This window comes from Drosophila suzukii, chromosome X, assembly GCF_043229965.1.
Source record: "Drosophila suzukii chromosome X, CBGP_Dsuzu_IsoJpt1.0, whole genome shotgun sequence".
NCBI lineage: Eukaryota > Metazoa > Arthropoda > Insecta > Diptera > Drosophilidae > Drosophila > Drosophila suzukii.
Genome location: NC_092084.1, coordinates 3,307,113 through 3,331,658, shown reverse-complemented (window position 1 = coordinate 3,331,658; position 24,546 = coordinate 3,307,113). Strand labels below are relative to the sequence as shown.

The 24,546-nt window shown below is 41.6% G+C and overlaps 1 protein-coding gene across 1 annotated transcript in view; it reads left to right on the top strand.

The window, feature by feature from the left end:
* Positions 1–3,113: 3,113 nt before the first annotated feature.
* The window catches only part of Cht6 (Chitinase 6), a 38,529-nt gene continuing 17,096 nt past the window's right edge, over positions 3,114–24,546 (top strand). Inside the window, 10 exon segments of the mRNA XM_070997695.1 lie at positions 3,114–3,191; positions 3,738–3,902; positions 18,229–18,292; positions 18,948–19,133; positions 19,276–19,790; positions 19,847–20,032; positions 20,094–20,359; positions 20,421–20,894; positions 20,961–21,929; positions 22,013–24,504. Of these exon segments, the coding sequence (XP_070853796.1) occupies positions 3,894–3,902; positions 18,229–18,292; positions 18,948–19,133; positions 19,276–19,790; positions 19,847–20,032; positions 20,094–20,359; positions 20,421–20,894; positions 20,961–21,929; positions 22,013–24,504 (5,161 nt within the window). The 5' untranslated portion in view covers positions 3,114–3,191; positions 3,738–3,893.

The window sequence follows — 24,546 nt, the reverse complement described above, 5'->3', positions numbered from 1 at the left end:
TCGTCATCGTCAGCCACGCGAGTGTGTTATGTTCGCCGGGCAAATAGCAGTTACCAAATGCGAGATTGATTGCCCTCAAAGCAAGAAAGGCAAGAGCAGAAATAAAAACGAAACCAAATGAAATAAAATTTAATGAAATGAGAAGACAGCCCTATAAATAGGTAAAAAATGAAAGGCTGGAATGGAGAGCCGAATGCCATAATACTCTATGCACTACTTGAATGTTAACCTTAAAATCACCTAGGTGTTGTTAAAACTGGGTCCTAATTGTATATCTTTAGATTATTATAGTTTGGTGTCAGGATTTTCAAATATTATAATTCTGTCTTGCTTTAACCGAGAGTAATTTTTGGCGCTATCTCGCTCTTTTCTCTCTTCGATTTTAGATACTTTTTAAAAAGGAAAAGTGATACCTAATAAATTTACTAAAAGTATCAATTTATCTCCATATTTTTGTTTTGAGTTTTTTAATGCAAAAATAAGGATCAATAAATCCAAAACCGATAATGATAAAAATGTAAATGCAAAAGAAAAAGTAATGTACACCTAACTTACCATCTCACCTTGAAAGTGAGTGACTTAGTTATAAGCCAGTCATTGGAAACTTGAAAATATTACTGCACAGACCTCTGATACAAGTTCGAATACCCCTAGAAAGAGCCAAAAACACCAAATAACTATTGGATGGCAGAAAGCGGACAGAGTCACATATAAGATATACGAGTTGGGAGTGGAGTGGACTGTTCGGAGAAAGAGGAAGAAAGACCCAGAGCAATAACAGTAACAGTCGGGGGAAAGCAACAACAGTAATGGGCATAAGCAAATCGCTTGATAAAATATTTGAAATTCATTTCGCGCCGCCGCTTGGCAGCCGTTGGCATTTCGATGACAGCATTTAATGCTTATTATGTAAACTCTTTTTTCTGACGGGGGAATTGGGAATGAAGTGGGTCCAAAACAAAGGTCAGCCACAAAATTATTGGACACTGAATTGATTTTGAGTTCCGGCCAAACCCAAATCGTGGTTTTAAAAAAGGAGAAGAAAAAACCCAGAAACACACCATTTCCACTTGTGTGCGCAACAAATTAAGCCCATTAACCATCTTCGACCAGCAACAACCTTACCTGTTGCAATACATTGAGCACTCCAATCCTATCCCCAGATGATCCACAAAAGCTGGGGGCATTATAGCATCTTTAAGGGGGCTTAAAAACCATGTGAAGATGCGGGCTGGCAAACAGCGAGGGGGTATTTACTTTCGCACAGATTTCCAGGGAAAATTGCACAAACTCAGTTTAAATTAAACAGACATTGTTTTGCTTTAAATTTTTATTAAACTAAATGAAAATGTCTTTCTGGAATACCCTTCTAGCATTTGATTATGGAATTGAAGGTTAGCAAGTACTATTTGCATTAAAGTTATCGAATTAAACTTAAAAAAGCTATTCCAAAAATAAATAGGTATTATTTTAAAATTGATAGAACTAATTTCAATCTAATAGTTTCAATCCTTAGTTGATTTGGACCAATCTATATTCATTATGATTATCTATAAAATTATTCTTTATTGATAGGTATAATTTAAAATTAATAAAGTTCATTTAAACCTAAAAATGTTTTAAAAAAGGAATGCCTAGTTATTAATTATACCCGTTACTCGTAGAGTAAAAGGGTATACTAGATTCGTCGGAAAGTATGTAACAGGCAGAAGGAAGCGTTTCCGACCCCATAAAGTATATATATTCTTGATCAGGATCACTAGCCGAGTCGATCTAGCCATGTCCGTCTGTCCGTCTGTCCGTCTGTCCGTCTGTCCGTCTGTCCGTCTGACCGTCTGTCCGTCTGTCCGTCTGTCTGTCCGTCCGGATGAACGCTGAGATCTCGGAAACTATGAGAGCTAGGCTATTGAGATTTGGCGTACAGATTCCTGAGCTTCTTACGCAGCGCAAGTTTGTTTCAGTAGACTGCCACGCCCACTCTAACGCCCACAAACCGCCCAAAACTGTAACTCCTACAGTTTTGATGCTAGATAGAAAATTTTAACTGAATGTATGTATAATGTATTGTTCTCATCAATACCTATCGATTGACCTAAAAAAAAGTTTGCCACGCCCACTTAAACGCCCACAAACCGCGAAAACCTGTGACGCCCTCAATTTGCATGCTAGATAAAAAATTTTAACTGAAATGTATTGGTGTCGTCAATACCTATCGATTGATCCAAAAATAATTTTGCCACGCCCACTCTAACGCCCATAACGCTTAAATCTGTCTACCGCCGGTAGGTGGCGCATTTTAATTTCGCTTTGCTGCTTGCATATCTCCATTTCCCTTTGAGTAACGGGTATCTGATAGTCGAGGTACTCGACTATAGCGTTCTTCCTTGTTTTAAATATAGATTTATTATCAATATGCCGAAGCAATAACAGTAATCAACCAAGTTTAGGTTTATGTTAAATTAACTTGTTAAGTATTTTATTTACTAAACATATTTAGTAAAATGTTTTCCAACGCCTTTTATTTATTTAGAATACATTTACACATAGAAACAGGCTTAACTTATTGTTAACCAAGTTTTTTAAATATATTCAAAAAACCGTAGGCATTTTAGGGGATTCACCTCAAGCTAAGCGCCTTTGAGGCATAAAACAACATAAAAACCTCTTCGTGTCCACTACAGATACTGTTTAACCTGTTTATATTAGTATAACTACTGTTGAAATCCCTTTTATCATCAACCACAGCCAGAATGCCTTGCACAATCCCCATTTACCCCGATAATGGTCAACAATTAGTGACCGATTTCACTGCCATTTAGCGCTAAACCCGCAAAAGTGTGTCCATAATTGATAATTTTCTGGTCTCGAGGCACAATTAAAGCAGCGCCATTAGTTTGTAGCGCTTTTTGTTTGTTTTGCGGGTAATTTTAGGGCAAGAACGGAGTAAGCTTGAGTGTTTTCTGCTGTTTCTCTGCTGTTGGCAGTTAACTTGGCCAAAAGTGCCATGTTAACTGGTTTAACAGACGGCTTTTGCGGCTGCGCAGCAACTGGTTGTTGGGCTGGTGTTGCTGTTGCCGCTTGGCCTCTGTTATGTCGCATGTTGCTGGTTGCTGGTTGCTGCTTGCTGCCGCTGCTGTTGGCCACGCTTTTTGGCCACCAAACAGATTCAGTGCAGCGGCGACTCTCGAACGGTATTGTTGGCTTAGCGGTTATTCGCCATTTAGAGAAATTACTCTGTTTTTTTTTTTTGGCTTGCCTTAACTTCGTGGCTGGAACTTTTCTTGCATTTTCCCATTTTTTTTTGTTTAACTTGGACCGCCTGGTTTTTTTCTTTTTTTCTTGTTGATTTTGCGTGCCTCGAGTGAATGTGGAAAATTTTGCAGATAGTTTTTCTGCGATTCGATATGTGTGCGCGATTTAGTTATTCAGTTATTGGGCCAAAAAGAGCGCCGCCGCGCCTGGCCGAAAGTGAAAAACTGAATGCGCAGACGTGTGTAACACAGTTTTTACTTTCGGCCTGGTTTTTACATATTTTTTCCCCCTTTTTTTGGCATCTCAGTTGTTGTTGTTGCTGCTGGGAGGCAGTGGAGCATTTAGCCAAGATCTGTGCAGATTGCATAAAATACAGACACAGCAGCAGCAGCAGCAGCAACAACAACTGCAACCGCATTTAGCCCAGTTTTCTGAGCAAATATTTTCCAAAAGCTAACGACAAAAAATCTCACACTAAATCTTAGCGCTATTTTTTCCTCCTCGTCGTTGTCGTCGCGTTTAACTGAAATAATAATAACAACAACAACAACGGGAGCAGCAGCAGCAGCAACAGCAACAGCAGCAACATCTAGCCCAAAGGAGCCTTGTATTGCCACCTCGACCAGCAAAAAGCCGCCAAAATGCTTCCGGTAAGTGGTTGCAGCAACTAAAATGTATGAAAAAAATTGAAAAAAAATCCGCGAAACAACTCTCGGCCACATTAACTGCAAAGCTGAGAAATCATTTTTATTTCGCTGCTTTTTGCCGCTTTTGTTGCCCGCATTTTGTACGCAATTAGCGCAAATCTGGCCAAAAGCCGTAAATATTTAGTCCAGTTCGGCATATCGGCACTGGATTTCCTGGCCCCCAAAAAAGGGGAGCTGGGGTGATTTTTCTCTCGCTTTTTTCTTCGATTTGCACAACCTTGGCAGGATCCGAAAGTTGTTATCCTTGTCCAGGGCTAAAGAAACGGATTATGTATGAGAAATATCAGGAAAGATCGCCAAACTGGTTCCTCTTCGTTCTAGTCGAAACTGAATTATTCATCGAGGCCGCGATTTCGATTTCGTTGGCCCGGTTTGACTTGATATTAAAATGTGTCTCTTAGATGATTGCATAATTAATGTGTGACACATCGTGCTGGGCGCGAAGAATTCTTCTGGGCTTAGATATGAGCGTCCAACTTTATAGAGTAGCTTCCAGGGGAAAGTAAACGTTTTTATGACATTTGAAGAAGTTGTGCTAGACATTTAAATTCAACAAGCTCTAGACAAGATGTCAATATTTTAAAGTATCTATCTTTGTACATATTTACATATGAATTCCAAAATGAAATATTTTATAGCTTAACGATTGAGTCATTTCAACCTTTAATTTAATTTACACTTGTCTAAGCTTCATTTTTGATTTAATATTTTCTGCTTAGCCTTCTCAGAAATAAAACGCTTGATTAGTTATCATTCAGGTGGGGAATTCACAAAAAAAGTGAGAGGATTGAGAGATGCACGCCTACATAAATTGGTCTAAAAATCTCATTTACGATCTCTAGGCATTACATAACTGCAACTTTTACCCGATTAACACCTCTGAAGACGTCGAAGACGTCAACGATTGCAATTCCCATGCTAATCGAATCGATCGAGTGCAAAACTTTCAAACACGAATCCGAAATCGCCGAGAGATGTGTACATTGCACGCATATTAAAGATATTTTATAGATACATCCCCGACTTTTACTATTTAACTAGCCCAGGGGCCCAAATCGAATCGAAATATAATCGAAATGAGGCTGTACATCCGCTTGGACCTTCGATGAGGCATATTTCTGGCCCGAACCCATGATATTTCTCTGGCTCATGCAAATTTTCAGCTGCGCATGCGCAGAAAACTCGTTTAGGAATTGTTTTTATTTTTTTAATGGCCCGCTTTGTGTTATTTTTGTCAATTTTCGGCTTGAACTTATTTTTGGCCACGTTTTTTTGTATTTTGTGGGGGCGAAACAAGTTTGGCGACAAGTGCTGGAAAGACTAGCCAAAATGATGAGTCGCATCTCATCGAAACTCAACTCCGCCGTTCAATCCGTTTGACGTCAGTCTGCAAAAATGCGTGAGAAGAGGAAATCGGCTACGGCTTTTGTCTACCAAAAACAGGCGGAAATCGGTGGCCCAGCCCCAGAAAATAAGCCAGCGAAAATTGCCATTTGCAAATTCATGCAACTAGAGAGCAACAAAGCAACGTCAAAACTGCATCTGCAACATTGTAAGTTGCAACGCCAACGCAGCCGCACCCAAAAGACAATGACAGTGAACTGAAGATCCAAGACGAGTCGAGCCAATCCAACCCAATACAATCCACTCCGATGCGATTTCAAGCCGATCTCCGTCTGCTATATGCACATATTTAGTGAGCCGCCTATTCACTGTCTGGTTTTCAATTCAATGCCCTTTCCAACGGTTGCCTTGATTTCCACAAGTTCCTGACAAAATACTATGGATTTTTAGTGCTTTAGCGCCAACAACCAATCGACAACAAACTTTATTAATTTTATCAGTAAAATTGAATTGACTTGCTTTTTCTAAATATACAAAATAAATTATACCATTTTTTTTATAAATATCTTTGTTCAACCCCTTGCAAAAAATGCAAAAATTGGTCAAAAAATAAATTTCGCGAAAAGTGATAAGGATCGATGGTCTTGGTTGTTAGCTGCTCATAACAGGGGGTCTTTTTGTTATGCGTCTTGGTTTAACCAAATTACGACTTAAAAACGGCTTAAAAATAACGTATTTTTCGTCAAAAAATAATACTCCCTATTTTTGCACAAAAAAATGCAGTATTTTGGTCGTCAAATTTCGATAGGAGGTCAGAATTACGAATGTGATACCTCGTTGAGCTCGTAATTAAATTCCCAATCGATTGGCATTTAAATCTGAAAAATTTAATTTTTGAAAAATTTTCGAAAAAAAAGATGATTACAAAAAATGCGAAAATTCGTCAAAAAATAAATTTCTCCAAAAGTGATAGGGATCGACAGCCTTGGTTGTTAGCTGCTCATAACAGGCGGTCTTTTTGTTATGCGCCTTGATTTGACCAAATTACGACCTAAAAACCGCTTAAAAAGAACTTATTTTTCGCCAAAAAATAATACTCCATATTTTTGCACAAAAAGACGCAGTATTTTGGTCGTCAAATTTCGACAGGAGGTCAGAATTACGAATGTAATACCTCGTTGAGCTCGTAATTAAATTTCCAATCGATTGGCATTTAAATCTAAAAAATTTAATTTTTGAACATTTTTCGAAAAAAAAGATGATACAACCCCTTACAAAAAATGCGAAAATTCGTCAAAAAATAAATTTCTCAAAAAGTGATAGGGATCGATAGCCGTTGTTGTTAGCTGCTCATAACAGGCGGTCTTTTTGTGATGCGCCTCGATTTGACTAAGCTACGACTTTAAAACGGCTTCTGTTTCCAAGTAAAAGTAAAAATAGTCTTTATATTTTAATTGTAAAGTTGTAGGCAAGTACAAAAAGTTGATTAACTTAAACCAGCATTTTATTGAGTTCTGTATGATTTATGGGGCTTTCACGAAATTTTAAAGGGGTTGAAGAGATTAATCACTCTGCCATGCATCCACACTTATAAATAACTAAAACTCATTATTTTTTTGCATTGCAAAAACAATTTTTAAAAAGGCAGAGTCATAAAATAATGAAGAGCTTCGAGTCTACTACTAAAAGATGTAATACAAAAATATTGAAGCTCCCTGCACCCCGAAGATGCTGATCTCAAATCGAGGGGAATAATCTGACCCCGGAGGTGGCACATCCGCCTCGGAGTCGTGGAAAGGTTTTCAGATTGGCAAATCGGAATTCGCAGCCGGCTAAAAGTGAAACCCGATGAGCGGAGAGGTAAAAAGTGAATGTATACACGGGGTATACATATTGAAATTGGCGACCTGCGGGGGGTGATGCGTTTTGGCATTTTATTCAAAAAGCATTATAGAAGAGTGTCATTAAGTTACCGGTTTTTGGGCTATTAAACCACATTGGCTTGAAATTCCAGCAATCCCAGTGCAATCGCTTTTGGTAATTGTATCTGTCAGATGCACAGATACACGTGCATCGGGATCTGCCTTCAGTTTCATTGCAAAATTTGCCTCTTTTTTGTTTGGGTTTTCTGCTCGTTACGTATACGCCACCGGCACCAGGGGGTTAAGGCGGTGCTTGGCGGAGGGGGGAGGCGGGTTAAGAGCAGAGACATGCTCCAGAGACCGCCGGGATGATTCAATTCCATGACAACGACAGCGACAACAACGCTAACCAGCCATGTCTGCGAATTGCGGGCCAGTCGGGGGTTAAGGCGGGGGGTCTACTTCGGCTTTGATTTGGGAACATGCAAATCATTAACACACCGACAGCCCAAGGGGGTGGGAAGGGTGGTCGGTGCTCGGTGCTCGGTGCTCTCTTTGATATCGGAGTCCAGATATCAAACTGAATTCGGTTGCCACTTTCGGTGTTTGGCAATCGCTCTTTAAGCTCCGCTTTTAATTTGTGTTATGCCATAACAAATTTGAAAGAAAATATAGTACTTTATGGGAAAATATTTAATTCGAATTTCAGAAAATATGTGTTTGTAATTTTCTATTCAATTCCTTTTGGCACTTTAAATTGGTTTTTATTGTGTGCTATCATTTGCAACTCTATTGAACATTTTCTGACCTTTAAATCCATTGCAATTCATTTTTATTTTTATTTAAATATTTAACACGTGGCAGCCCTTAAAATCTAACTTTTGTATACCCTTCTTATAAGCAGATTAAATTCCATACAATTTACTATAATTAAAAATTATACAACTACATTTTTATTTTGTTCCCTCATTTCACCTGTTTTTTTTCCTTTAATATTTTTGTTTATTTTCCTTGTCTTTCAAAATATTTGCGACTTGAAACAAAGGAAAATAAAGAGATATAAAGCCCACCTCTTGGCCAATTAAAAAGTATATACACTCAATGGCCGACACTTTCCATCAAAAATCAGATTCCCACCCTTGGAGCCCAGCCTCTGGGGTCTTTTGGCACCACTTGAGACGTAACTGTTAATTCAACTGACAGATATAAGCATACATATATAGCAGAGGTATCTGTATTTATAAGTATATATGAGTGCAAGACAGACTCATGGATCGGTTATGCGGCCTGAAGGTCAACGTGTTTCGCGGCGGAGAAAAAGCAAGAGTTATAAATTAATTTATTAAGCCAGAGCGCCGAGCTGGCCAAGTTCCACTCTCCACTGGCCGCACTTAAACCCGTTTGCCTGGCCAGCAATAACAAAGCACTTGCTCAAATTCCTGAGTCTTGACCAACGGTCTAACTGACCCCCAATTGGTATTTAAAAGAATGTGACTGCATTTGCCACACGAAACACAAATGGCCGAAACGAAACGGAACGGCTAAGAAAATAAATCACAATGAGGAATGGAGGGTGAACAATGGCCACTTTAATTGCCACAAGGATGGCGTCTAAATAAATAGAGAATTGGTGACAGAAAATGGGAAATTAGAAAAATGGTTAAAAAAAATAAATAAATATAACATTGATATTATTATTGTTATAACTATTTTGAAGAATTAAGTAAAAATAGTTGTGTGCAATAACGCCCAGTGAAATAAAACCCAGTAAAATAACGCCCATTGGTCTATAATTTGAATATGTGTAATATTTATTTGTTTTGGCAACACAAGATTTGACAAAGTGGGCGTTACTGGGCATTAGTTCGATGGGTGTTATTTCACTGGGCGTTGTTTCTCTGGGCGTTATTGCTCACTCTTTTAAGTCTTCGGTTACTCCCTTATTTAATTGGAAAAGCTTTCTAACTTCTTTCACAACTGCTTTATTTCAATAGATCTCTCTCACTTCCTCTAATTTCTATTAATTTTCGTTTGCTGATCCAGACAATAGCCACAATATCAGAATAATCAAAACTTGTTATAATCATAACAGAAAAGTTCAAAGTCATGCTTCGATCTAATTAAGTTGAGCCCGGCTAATCGGATGTAACATTGGCATTATCTCTATGGGCACCCAAATCTCTTTCTTAAACCCCTGACGCCCCTCTTAACCCATTGGGTGCCACTTCACGAGCCGGAGCCGCTGAAAATCATCCCAAATTAGCCAGTGCCCAGTTTTTGACCTCAGCCTCTCTCAATCTTGTCTTGGGATTTTCATCTGCAACTCAACTTGAACCTGAATGTGCATCACGATTATGTTTTTTCTCTGTTATTTTGTTTTCTTCTCGGGTTTTCATGTTTTTTTCACGGGTTTCGGTGTTTTTGGTTGGCTTGTTGCCGGATGCGCCAGTCAGTTTGTTTCTTTTTTTTTGACTTAATAATTTCCACTGGACGAAATTGAAAGTGAGCAAAACCACAGAAGACGAAACAACGGTTTAAATTTAATTCGAAAAAAGGTATAAATAAAATGTATACTAAAGCCGTGTTTAAAAGGGCATAAAAGTTACGCAAGATCACCGCTCTTCGATTGAGCTTCTTCCGTTTGGTTTGCTCAAGTTAAAGTTTGGTTTCTTTTATTTGCTGTTCATTGTGTTGAGATGACATAATTGGTTCAAATGGGCAAAAGAAAAAAGAAATGCTCGTGGCTCTTTAACAACTGTTTAATTTGGCCACCGGCAACAAACTATAAAATACTGGCAAGTGGTGGTGCAGAAAAAGGTAATAAAAGAGATGAGTTGGTGTATAACACCTACCGTTAGCCCCTGCTAATTTCGCCTGGCTTGCCAATTATCGCTTAGGCCGATGATAATTGCAAAGTAAATGCGGTCCGCCCTACGAAAGCGTGGTTTTTTCGGGGGCCGAAGGGGTTTTATATGGTATTATATGGTGTAGGGGCTCTGGCATAAGTCCAACTTTCGATTTCACTTTGCAGTGGCGGTCAGTTCGCAACTTACGCACCTGAATCACGCACTAAAAATGTCACTGGCTTGCCAATTTGCAAGTCTATTGACTGCAAAAAATGGTTAAGTAACACATTATACCATGTATAAAAACAAGCTGACTTTTCGATTATTAGATCATTGGATAATCATTTAGAACAGACTTATAGATGCTTATTTTAAATGTCATGATTACAAAGTTTAAAAATATGAAATTTCTTATATTTTAAACTATAATAAAAATACGGGAAAACATGTTAAATTCCATTATACAAAAATATTATCACACCAAAGCAATATATAAAAATATTACTCCACCTCATATATTTGAATTCATTTTCAAATCCATGCTCTATTCGCTAATTAAAAATATCTTCGTTTTGCCGAAAAAGTTCGCTAACTTCTTTTCAACTTCTTTAACAGATGATCTTTAAAAATTGTAAATTAAATTAACAAATTATTAATTGATTTCTTGTCTGCATTATATTTTGATTAGCTCTTTTGGCACTGCCGATTTCTTTTCAAACGCTTTCACTACTGTTTTTTTTTGTTTTTTTGACGTAGTTGTATGTTGACAAATCGCGAAAAGTTTGGTCGCCGATATGATAAATGACAGTGGCAAAAACATTTTACTCAAGAAGTCGAAGAAACCAAGAAAAAAAAGAAAATAAATAGCTGGAGAAAAAATACATGTGTTGCACTTGCAGTTTTCTGGTTTTCATGTCATGCAAATGCGCTCTTTAATCCTCCGCCGACTTTTCATGGTCAACTCGGGTGTGCGATCCGAATGTCAATTAAGGTGACCAGACATTAATTATGGTCTTAGCCTGACAGCTGGCCACACTGGCAGGGAAAGTTTATGGCCAAAATGAATGATTGAGCGGGAGTTGTGGGGAATTTGTGTGGGAAACTTGGGATGTTTACTTGAATATGTACTGGTATCCCCAGTTCGATCATTTGATACATTAAAGTATTAAAAGATCGATATAAAATCATGACAACAATTGACTATCTTATATTTCAATTTGTGTCTTAATGGTACCGTTTTTTAATGAAATTTTTTTGGGCCTCATCGCAGTTTAACCGCTTTGACTTTCGCCAAACATCTGGCCAAAAGTGGCATCCCCCCTTTCTCTTCAACCTGACCAATCTTTATCGTCTGGTAATTTGCGTTAATGGGGAAAATTGCACCATTAACGGCGACAAATGCAAAGTGATAAGTGACCAGTAGGCGAAAAACGGGGAATACTTTATGGCCAGATCCGATGTCTTGTTAGTTTTGACCAAGTTGACGAAGCACCTTGAAAATGAAACCGACTGCGAATAAATGATAATGAAGTGCGGAATGGAAATTAAAAATCTCCAACTGACATTTCACGTTTTATTTGCCTCGATTTGATTGCCACTTCATACTTTGCCATGAGTCAGGCCAATCTAAACGGATTAGTTTCAGTTTCTGCGGGTGAATCATCATCGTCAGTGTCCCGGAAGCTGGACACTCGGTGGAATCGATTCCATTGGCCGGCATCCCGACTGCTTAGACCATTCAGGCCTTAAATTGAATTTTCACGCTGCAGCGCGCGCAAAAAAGGATAATATTTTGATTCGACAGCAGAGTAAAGCTTAAGTCCGCTAAAATGCGGCGAAATTGGAAATGTTGGGTGGGGATTAGAGCGTCAAAAATACCCTCACTTAGATGGTTATAATTTTTGAAGTTAAAATAAGAAAATTTAACCCTCTATAAGAACGCGCATTAAAAATCAAATAAAAATAATATATCTTAAACATCATTATATAATAAAAGCCCAGTAACCTTAAAAAAATCTAAAAATTTAATAACAGTCTGTTTTATTTTAAAGGTTATAATCCCCATGCAAAAAGTGGGCCCCTAATAAATAATAAATACATAATCATAGTATATAACTAAAAACGTTAAAAATTTCTTATATGATACCATACCCAGTTATGCTACAGCTTACAATCCCCCCATAATTTTGGGGTGGCCCCAAAAAACCAAGCACCCAAAAGCCACCAAAAATTTGATGAAATTCTCATTAAAAGGCAGTCGCAAAATATTTGGCGTGTAATTGGATTTAATGTACTGCCCATTGTTGGGCTCGTGACGTGACGAAAACAATACCGAATCGCGATGATGCTGATGATGATGATAGTGATGTTGATGAGGATGGGGCTAGAGATGGCCAAGAGCTGGTACATCAAGGCAAAATGCAGACAATGGAACCGAAATCGAGTGAACTTGAATTCTGCAGTTGGCCAGAGGGAAAATGCATGGTGTAAAATGCAAATTTTGACATCGATGGATGAGCATTGACATTGATCACGGGAAGATGTGTGAGTTGGATCCAAAGATGGCATGAAATCGCATCGTTTGGCGTTGGGGATTTCTATTTCTAGTTTATTGGCGTGTACCCGGCCTTGACAGGCACTGTCTTCATTATTGCAGTGGGCCAGTTTCACAATCTATCGATTGATATGGTCGGTTTATATGGCTCAATTGTGTGAGAGCGGGAAAACCGCTTTTCAGATGTGATTTTCTTTTTTGTTTTTTTTTCGACCACCGTTTGCTGACCCATAATGCATTGATCCAGCGGCCAAATAAAGATGGACATAATCTCACTTGGGGTGAGATGCAGCATCCGGCGACACATCAACTTTCGCTTTTCCCATCGGTTTTTGGATTTCGGTGTTTGGTGGCCTCCTGTCACGCCAAAAGGCGATTAAGAAAGCCTCCAAGGAGCTAAAAGCAGAGCAGTACGAGTCGTGGAAACATAAAGAGGTCTATGGAGATCGGGGGCTCGGGGACTAAGTAACCAGCTAACTGGTTCCCTAAGCGAAGTCAATGACTGGGTGACTTCTGCTCCGTAATTGGCAACTCTTGGTCAACGCAAAGTGCGTTGTGTTCGCTGTCTTTATTTTCTTTTTGGCCCGGTCGGGCGGCTTTTCACTTGGCCAAGCTATTCGATTCCGTCGAGGAAAGTTCAAACAAGATTTGCTGATGGTGAGGGGGTGTCATGACCGATGGGTCTATTGGAGATACCACGCAGGAGGTTGATTAAGATAGGAATTGATTGGTAATAGACTTTAACTTCTTCTACTCCTGTAATCTGGTTTATATTTCATTAATTTGGTAATTAGCTGTATTATAATATTCATTTTATATTTTTTAAAACTTCAAATAACGGAAGGTGGTACTTAGTTCAAAAGCAGCAGCCGCCTTTTTTTGTAACTTGCCTATACTTATGAATATAAAAACCCGATTATCAAAGATTTTTTTAAATATTTTGTTAGATATTTCCCAAAAAAACGGATTTGATTTAACTAGGATGCAAAATTGTTTGTTTTCTTATTCATAAGAATTAGTTTATGATTTTTATATTTTCAAAAAAAAGCAAGATACTCTCTAATTTAAAAACAAACACATTCCCTCATTGATGAATGTAAGTCTCACAACTATCAAAGAGTTGTTTTAATATTTCTTTGGACCTTTCCAATTGGTTGGACAATTGTGCCCTTTTGTCTGCCTTCTAAGCCCGATTATTGTGTTCTGCCTCTGGCCATGATTCAGTTTGGGTCGTGGCCCGGTCTGTTGCCTAATTGAAAATGCCTTGATGCTGGAGACTGGAAAAAATCTTTCGCACGCCAATCTCGATGTTGGCCAACAATGCTCAACTTTCGCACGGCATAAATCCCTGCTAAATGCATGAGGTAAATGCATCAGCTTATCGGCAAAAGATCTGTGGCATTGTGGTTTTGGATTGTGGTCTGGTTTTTTGGCACACCCACTCCAGAAGGTGTTTTTTTAAGCTCTCGGGACAAGTGGACTGGCCTGTTCGAAATGTCAAACTTTTGTTTACAAAACTCTTCAGCGAGGCACACCCACTTCCCCACTTCGCCACTTCTCCCACCTCTTCCCTGCTGCCTGGTGCTAAAATTCAAACAAAAACGGGGCGTATACGCAATGTCTCTGGCCAGACATTGATCTCTGGGCCGTGTTGCCTTTGTTTTATTTTTTATTTTTATATATCTTTCTTTTTTGGGGCGTTGACATTGCGACGCTCTTTGGTACCTGGAACGTGACATGATGTGCGGCACATTCTACGTGCTACGGAAATTTCCAGTCAATTTCCAGGCGGCAGCGGTACTGCAGCGGACCCTCTTTGAATTTTAAGTTGCATTTAAGAGGCAAACTGAACCGAGCCGAACTTTACCTCACCGTATGCCACACAACAACATTTCAGCCAAGTCATGCTTCTCGGCTGTGAATGTGTAAATGTAGATCTGGATGGCAGCTGCAGAGCTCGGGGATTATGAATAGCCAGAGCATTATCTGCGGAATTTTCGGTTGAGCCATGAGTGATGGCCAGCAGACCCGCAATTTACTCAAATATCCACACATGATTCACGGGTGTTCGAAAAAGAGGAAAAATAGGGAGCTTAAAATATCCCCGGCACACTGCACATAAATTTTCCAGGCAAAAACCAAGTAGGTTTCCTAACACACTTAATAGACATGACTCACTTTCGGAGGAATTTCTCGTATATTTTTTGTATACAAAAATTTACGAAGTGAGTAAAAACCATAGAAAGAGAAACACACCATAATGAAACAAATTTTTAAACTGTTTTAGGTTAATTAAGTGCTTTTAAATGCTATTCAAAAGCCTTGTTAAGTAGCCAAAACTAAGCGTGATAAATTTTCATAAAATGTAATTACATTGAATAGTTACAATAAAATGTATAATAAAGAGCGGTTAATAATTCATTTCATACTAATTAGATGCTGTAAAATAAACCATTATTTAATATTACTTTGCTTAACAATAAAATTAATAATTTGATAAAAGTGGTTCTTAGTTATATTATTAATAAAAAACAGAAAATTACTCTTTGCTATAATATAATCACATTTCTTATGAATAATTAAATAGGTTTAAATAGAAAACCAATAATACCAATACCTCTATTCAATTGCATAAATCCTTGAATTTTGGGCCATAAATTGAGCGACTCTCTTAATTTGGGTATAGAAAACTTGGACAAAAGAACCTCTTTGTTGACCCACTTGATGTATGTCCGTCGGTCTTTGAAGCAGGCGATTTCTAATGGTCGACAGCTCAAGTCTCAAGTAATTGCTTCTCATGATCTCAAAGTTCTTGAAAACCGACCTGCTCCCAATGGCACAAAAAATCGAGAGCAACTCGCTGCGATTTATGAGGCAGTTTTGCTAGACTCGATTCAAGGTTAAATCCAGATTTTATGCAAAGCCAGCTGAGAAATTGTAAATATGTGCGCAATATTTGTGCATTTTTTGCGGGCTTTTTATTTTTTTTTTTGGTTTTTTGTCGTAATGCGATGCCTTACGTAAGCAACGGGCTCTCCAGCTGCAGTTGCAGTACACACATATATGTATATGTGTGCCACACACACACTCACACACTGGTGTTGCAACTTGTTGTCGCAGCAGCAACATCAGCTAGCTGCAGCAGCAACTTGTCCATAAATTGTACCGCCGCTGGGGCTGTAAATCCGGCCAAAACGATTCTCAATTTTGGCCCGCTGTGGAAGCTGCTGCTCAGGCGCCCTGCAGCAACATCAACGGTGTTGCAGCAGCAACAGCGACAGCAGCAACAGCAGCAACACACTGGACCAGGCCACATTTAGCCTGATTTTAATTGCCAACCGCTAGTTGCAATTAAAAGAAAATAAGGCTGGACAAAGCTGAAACTAAACTGAAAACAAATCTGGCATTTGCCTTTAAGTACAGACATGAGTGTTGCCGTTGTTGCTGCTGTTGCTGCTGTTGCTGCTGCTCACTTTGCGTAAAATCGACAAATTTGTCAAGCCAATCAATGCGAAATGCGAATGCGAATGCGAGTGCTCATGCGCATTGTACAATCCAAATTGTTGTCATTTCATTTTCATTCAAGTTGTTTAGCTCCGAACTTTTTCTCCATTTATTTATCTATCCATCTATCTTTTTTCTGCTTTTTTCGGCATGCAATTTTATGTAAGCAGCTGCTGCAGTCGCTGCCATAAAGCAATGTTAAGCAATGCGTAAGCCATAGAAACCGACCAAAGCGGCCAACCACCATGTAAATGATGGCTATATATAAATGTAAATTGCCACAGCGTTCCATAAACATATCTTGTTTACCTATGCTGGTCCAATGACCCAATCAAGTGTCCACACACCGTTTTATAAGTATTTCGCGTCGGTTCGCCTGGCACTGGGTAAATATGCCATTACCCCTCCGCCAGAATTGTCTTGAGTGCTTTCGGCTCTTTCAGCTTTTGGCAAAATGGGACAACAGCCCGCCATCAACAGCTCATCGAGAAGCATGCCGGATATGGATACGGCTGCGATTTACGGCTCGGGGGGAAAGCTTCAAGTCGCTAAACAGCTAAAAAGCCAAGCAATACATACATTTCTGCCTTTTAGCCAGTGCAATTTAGAGGAAGTCTTGGCTGGAAACTGGGTTAAGAACTTGGAAGGGTAGCAATGCACATTCAATAGCCAATGAACACCAGGACGTGCTATTATAATATACCCAACGTTTTTAGCTTTTAGCTGGCAACTCGCGACTTCCATTTTTAAATGTATTTTTAAAGAATTAAGAGTTGTTTTTATAAACCAAAATAAGGTTGGGCTAACAGATACATATGCCTTCCCAAAAACTATAAATTTATGCTCATTCATTTTATTATAAAAAATTTTATTTGACATTTTGATATATTTTTCTATCGTTTTATTTATGCTTGACAAAACAAGTGAAACTAGTTAAGGTAAAATCTATGTTTTGTGACTTGTGAACACAAAATGTGGCCTTCAAAAATGATGTTCTTCTCAGGCAAGCAAAAGATGTAGCAAATCTAATGTGGTTTTTAAGTTTTTTCAAGACTACCCTTTATTTATAGATAATTGTTTTTGGCGAAAAGAAAGTTCCCCTCCGGCGCGTAACTGCAATTAGCCAACTTTATTGTTCATCTCTCGACATATATAGTAGGTATTATACAGCATATAGAGAGGTCTGGCCAGCCTGCTAATTAGTTATGAGCCTCTTCAATCCAACCTGTTCGGATCTCATCGTTGGCAGATGTTTTTTGTTTCTTTTGGATGCTGATGAAGCTGATGATGCTGGTGTCTTGACTTGATCAATTTTTATTTCCAGGCACTTTGTTCGCTATGTGTAAAAATTCACTTCGATGAATGAACGATTACGCAGTGTGTGTGAGTCCAGAAAAAAAGAGTTTATGAAAAAAGAAAAAAACCGGCATGGCTCACACACACGCATACGCAATCAAAGTCGAGTTTTTGGTACGGATCGCTTATGTAACCTGGTGTTGTTTCTCTTTCGGTTGCTGACCAAAATCCAAAAAGATTTGAGCCCATTGTGGCTGCGGCTGTTGTAACACTTTGGCATTTTAATATGAAAATCCGTTTAAGATATTTATGCGAGAGTGTGACTCACACTGGGTCGCTCCACAGATCCACAAATATGTAGATTCATTAGGTATATGGCATGTGTAGTATTGCTTCCTAGTCAGCCGCCCCTCTTATGGCACTCAAATAAAAACGGGGCGTGGCATTTGCATCTGATTAGCCGGGCGATTTGCATATGAAATTCATCTCGTCACATCATACGAGATGCGATTATGTAAGACGCGATTTGATGGGCGACCTTCATGGGAACCACTTCTTCGAGTTCGTGTCTTTGGTCTTTTGTTTCGCCCAGATTCATGCGAACCTCTCCGATCTCCAATCTCGAATCTCCGATCTCCCCCGATCCCCCTTGGATCTCCACCAACTATCCAATCCATCGATGTCACTGTGTCAATGCTGATGGCCCATGGCGATCCGCGGTCTCCGATCTCCGATCTCGAAATGCTAATTGGACTGCCCGCCGATGGCTTCCGCCTCGTGCTGGCCCAAGTCTTTGGTCTCGAACCGATATAATTGTCGTCATAATTGTCCAAATTCCTAATGTTCTTCTTCCTCCATTGCAGTTCCGGCGTGGAGCGGCCTGGCAAACGCTCTTCCTGCTCTGCGCTCTCGCCTATTGCATAAACGGTAAGTGATTATATAACTTAATATAAGTATATATACATAAAACTATAGAATGTATGTAAAACAGGGTCAACGTTTCAAAAACAATTTAGTATATGCCATAAGGGTGTCCCAGCCTGAATACAATCAAATGTCTTTTCTCAAAATGGAATACTTATTATATAATATTTTATATTTGGAATATTTATTTCCAATTTATTAGTTATTTTAAAATTTTTTTAACACAAATTGAACAAAATTTATTTTATATTTAATTTTTTCAACAAATAAATTAACTTGACATCCGAAAACTATCTTTATAGATATATTATATTATATTTCTTTGGCAAATATAAAATATATTAAATCTGTATCTGTAATAAATATATAAATGAATCCATTTATAGATGCACCTGTTTTAAAAGTTTTTAAGATTCAAAACCTACCACAATATATATTTTTAATAATAATTGAGTATGCAATATAAATGTTTCTCAGACCGTAACAAAACCATTTCGTCTAAATTGCGATTACCTCAGAAACAGAAGCCAAGTTAACCTTTTGGCCTTTTGATATATTTCTTAATTAATGCAAACCCCCGACCAATTTGAATTATGCTTTATGGCCCATCACTAAACCGTTTCCCATTCCACACCAATTGAAATTCCATCGAAAACAGAAGCCAGCAGCGAGGGTCGCGTGGTCTGCTACTACACAAACTGGAGTGTCTATCGGCCGGGCACCGCCAAGTTCAATCCGCAGAACATCAATCCATACCTGTGTACCCACTTGGTGTACGCATTCGGTGGATTCACCAAGGACAACCAGATGAAGCCCTTTGACAAGTACCAGGACATTGAGCAGGGTGAGTGTTGGGCAGCGCAGACACGCCCCCGTCCTTCCGGCGAGTTAATTTGACTCGGCTTTAATTTCCTGTCCGTCTGACGATGATGATGCTGCCGACCCCCTAACTAACGAGATCCCTCCCTCCATCCCGCTCCATCCAGGTGGCTATGCCAAGTTCACTGGACTCAAAACGTACAACAAACAGCTGAAGACCATGATTGCCATTGGCGGCTGGAACGAGGCCAGTTCCAGATTCTCACCATTGGTGGCCAGCAACGAGCGCCGCCAGCAGTTCATCAAGAACATCCTGAAGTTCCTGCGACAAAACCACTTCGATGGCATCGATCTGGACTGGGAGTATCCGGCACATCGTGAGGGTGGCAAGTCCCGCGATCGGGACAACTATGCCCAGTTTGTCCAGGAGCTGAGGGCCGAGTTCGAAAGGGAAGCGGAGAAAACCGGACGCACTCGCCTCCTCCTGACCATGGCCGTGCCCGCTGGCATCGAGTACATCGACAAGGGTTACGATGTGCCCAAACTGAACAAGTATCTGGATTGGTTCAATGTACTGACCTACGATTTCCACTCATCCCACGAGCCATCGGTCAACCACCATGCTCCGCTCTACTCGCTGGAGGAGGACTCCGAGTACAACTACGATGCCGAGTTGAATATTGTGAGTTGGAATCGAAATAAACCATTAATTCGCTATAATCTCATTTATAACTACAGGACTACTCCATCAAATACTATCTGAAAGCGGGTGCAGATCGGGACAAGCTGGTTCTGGGCATACCCACCTACGGGCGATCCTACACCTTGATTAACGAGGAGAGCACCGAACTTGGAGCACCTTCGGAGGGTCCAGGAGAGCAGGGTGATGCCACCCGCGAAAAGGGATACTTGGCCTACTATGAGGTAGGTTTACACAGATGATAAATGTAATTAGATCCCCCTAACCCACTGTAATTTCCTCCAGATCTGTCAGACCCTGAAAGACGATCCCGAGTGGACTGTGGTGCAGCCGAATGCCAATGTTATGGGTCCCTATGCCTACAGACGGAACCAGTGGGTGGGCTACGATGACGAGGCCATCGTGCGCAAGAAGGCCGAGTATGTGGTGGCGCAGGGGCTGGGTGGAATCATGTTCTGGGCCATCGACAACGACGATTTCCGCGGCACCTGCAACGGCAAGCCATATCCCCTTATCGAGGCTGCCAAGGAGGCCATGGTGGACGCCCTGGGGTAAGGAAGAATATTTTTGTTAAACCCGTACATTACTTTAATTACCTTAAATCCCCTCTAGACTGGGCATCAACGAGGTGGCTAAGCCAAGTGGTCCGCAGAAACCCTCAAGATCCCGTAGTCGCGATAATGCTAGCACCAGGAACCGTCTAAATGGCAAGACCGAAGCTCCAGCCAGCTCCAGGAGGCCAAGTGCCACCAGGAGGCCAGCTGTGAGCTCCACCACCCAAGCACCACCGCCGAGCACCACCTTTAAACTGACTGAAGCCGAGGGATCCTCTCTTTACATTGGAGGCAGGGCTTCTACCACGCCACCACCACCAACGACTCCGGATCCGGGCTCGGACTTCAAGTGCGAGGAGGAGGGCTTCTTCCAGCATCCCAGGGATTGCAAGAAGTACTACTGGTGTCTGGATAGTGGACCATCGGGTCTGGGAATCGTTGCTCACATGTTCACTTGTCCATCGGGTCTCTATTTCAATCCGGCCGCCGATTCGTGCGACTTTGCCCGCAATGTGCCATGCAAAACCAAGAAGTAAATACATTTTGCATTACATTTTAAGAACAACTAACACCAAATCCATTTTATTGTCTCCCTTAGATCCACCACAGTGGCACCAGTGACCTCCACAACCCCGACAACCACTACAGTGCGTTCAAATCGAGTGACAGCTGCTCCCACGGCTCGTCCGGTTTATCCACGAACCACCACCAGCACCACCACAAGCACCACGACCACCACCACGACAAGGCCAGCCACATTTGATGAAGATCTCGAGTACGAAGAGGACACCGATGAGCTATCGCCTAGCAAGTCTACCGATGCTGAGGAGGATCCACAGGTGATCAAGGAGCTGATCGACCTGATTCGCAAAGTGGGTGGTGTCGAGCAGCTGGAGAAGCATCTGTTGCGCAACAAGGATGGATCGATTACTCTGAAGGAGAATTCAGCCAGTGGTGCAGCCACCACACCATCTACCATTAGCAAATCCCTGTACGATCGTGTGCTAAGTCGACCTGGAACTTTGAGTTCCTTCACCCGCAATCGTTTCAAGATCAGCGAAGCCACGGAGACGAGCACGGAGCCCACTGCCTCGAGTAGTGGTTCTCCGAGTGGTTCGTCAAGTGGCACCTCCAATAGCTACTCCAAATACTCCTCAGTTCTGAGGGGCAACAGTCGCCAGGGTCCACAAAACGAAGGCATTGAAAAGTTGGCCGAGTTTGATGGCTTTTTGAAGGAACGCAAACAGTATGTAACTATTAATCGACATCGGTCTGCAAGTCAGGGAGATGAGGAGGAGCATGCAGATCAGCAGGAGGAGGAGGAGAACCTGGCCGTGGTCGAGACAACCACCCGTCGTCCATTGAGCTCAGTCACACCTTCGTACACAAGCCTCCGACGAACAAGACCCACCACAGTGTCTCCTCCGGCAGAGGAATCCCACGAAGAGGCGGCGGAGCAACAAACACAGACTCAGGTCAAATCCTATGCCACCTTAAGTCGCACGCGTGGACGCACCACGGCACCACCAGAGGTCACGGAATCGGCACCCAGTTCTACAACCAATCGGTGAGTGGGTGAAATGTGTTCATGGGGTTTTAATTACATATCCATGGTTGTTTTGATTAAACAAAAATTTTTCCTTTTACTAGTTACAAGTACTTTGAGCGTACGCGACCCACCAAGAGTGCGACTGCCGAGGATGCCGAAGATCCCACGGAGGACGAAGAAGAAGAGTACGATGACGAGCAAAAGGAAATTGTTACGGTACAGAGCAAACAAACCACAAACACACGTAAATATGCGAGCATCGGCCGCAGAACAACCACCACCACAACAGCAACACCAGAAACTACAACAACAACCGCCGGCACTGAGACTGCCAAGGCCAGCACCACCACCAACAACAACTACAACAACCACTACAACAGCAGCAATAACAACAACAATGCGAAACTGAATAACCTAATACCAACAGAAGAGAACAACACAGCAACACCCAGCACCACCGCCCAATCCGAAACCACTTCCACCACAACTAACGAAACCACTGAACCAAATGAAAGCACCTCAACCACCATCACATCCATAACTAATAACCTGCATATCACCACCACTACACCCACACCAATTGTAGCCTCCACTGTCCCCACAACAACCACCTCTGATGGCATAAACTCAGACTCCCTGCTAGCCACCGAGCTGAGCGAAACCTCACCCACCCAACTTCCTCCCAATCCCGACATAGAGACAACTACACCGACAACGACCACCTCAACCACAACGACAACGGAATCCGAACTGGCCAGCACAACAACCACACCGAAAACAACAACCACCACGGGCAACAACGAACTGAATGACGTAAACAACGTGGACGAGGACAGCGAGGTAACAAAACCCAAGACCCAATACAAGTATGCGACCACCAACCGTCGACGTATAACCACAACAACAACAACCACCACCAACAACAACAACAATGCAGAAGCCGCGAACGATGCTAGTCCTGTAAACGGTTTGAGTAGTTTAAATAGCATTAGAACCAACCCGGGCAGAAGGCAACCCCAACCAGAACAGACCCAAACAACAACCACCGAACCAAACCTTTCTAGTCCCCGACCCTTTGGTTATCCCCGACGTCGCACACGACCCACAGCCAGCACTACCACTACCACCACAATTTCCCAAACCGATAATAACGATAACAATACCGATAATAACGATAACGAAACCGATGCAGTTGCGCAAGTAGTGAAGAAGACACGACTATCTGCAGGGGATAGGCCCAAGGTGAGTGCCAGTCTTCCAACAGCAACAGCAATCTCCAACTCACGAACAAAAACCTCCTCACTGCACCACCAAGAGTCCCAAGTAGAAGTAGATGGTAACGGTGGCAATGATAGCTTAAGGCATGAAGTAGTTAGCTCTAGTTTAAGTCAATCCCAAAACCACATCGATACCGATGCCCCACCCAGTACAACTCAGCAGCACGTCAAGTACACTTGGCGCGGGGTGCGACGTCCGACATCGCAGCGTACAGTGGTTCCCAATTCTTTAGCGGGCGACGACAAGGACTCCCGACGCTTTGCCGGCAAGCAGTTGAACAACGAAGCAATTGTGAAAGAGGATCTACAACCGACCACCAAGTTCCGCAGTCGTCGCCTAAATTCCGCCGAAGACGAGTCTGAGGTGGCCCTCGAGGTGGCCACACAAACGACATCTCATGGCTCCCGCAGTTACCAGAGCATCCAACGCTCCGCTACCAAGGCCACCACAGATGACTCTCAAATCCACTACAAAGCCATCACTCGCGACTCCGAAGGTGGGGCCCATCTCACCGCAGGGCGGAGTTCCAGTTTCGTAAGGAATCTCGGTGATGCGGTCAAACCCACTCAGCCACACCAACCAATAAGCAGAGGAGGACAAATCGTCGAGAGCACCACCGAAGATGAAAATGTTGCTGCTGAGATAATCGATGATGAAAAGCGAGGAGAGACCAAGGCGCCCGCTGGAAGTCTCAATACGGATGATAGTAACACGGCTACCGAACAGGAGTCTCCCGAAATTGTCACAGAAGCAGCACCACCACAACTGGAGATTACCACTCTGCCCGCAGAAGCTTCAGATGTGAGCAGCTCTTCTGAAGCAATGGTTAGCACCGCTGAAGAAATTATCAGCAGCACTACCGAAACGAGCTCCGTTGATACAGTGATTAAAGGAGCTTTAAACATTGAAACTATCAAGCAGGCAATTTCCAAGAGCAACAACGAAGAATCATCGACTGAAATCAGCTCTTCCGAAGCTCCAGTTAGCAGCACAATTACACAATCTGAAGACTTCAACAGCAGCACCACTGAATTAAATTTGGAAGCTATTGAAAAAGAAGCCTCTAGTATCAACGAAAACTCCAGTGAATCACCTGCAAGTAGTACAGAGTTAGCAGAGAACAGTAGCAGCACTATCACCACAGAGCTTCCCCAAGAAGAAACGACTACAACTACAGAAAAACCTACTCGACGTGCTTTCAACCGCTCTAGCTCAACCACACCTGAAGCTGCGCCAAAAGAAGAATCCACTTCAACCGCAAGTCCTAGACGCCGTGTTATCGTGCGGACCAGAACCAGCACCACGGAACCAGAAGGCGAAGTCCAGACCACCACTGAAGGATTAAGACGACGCGGTT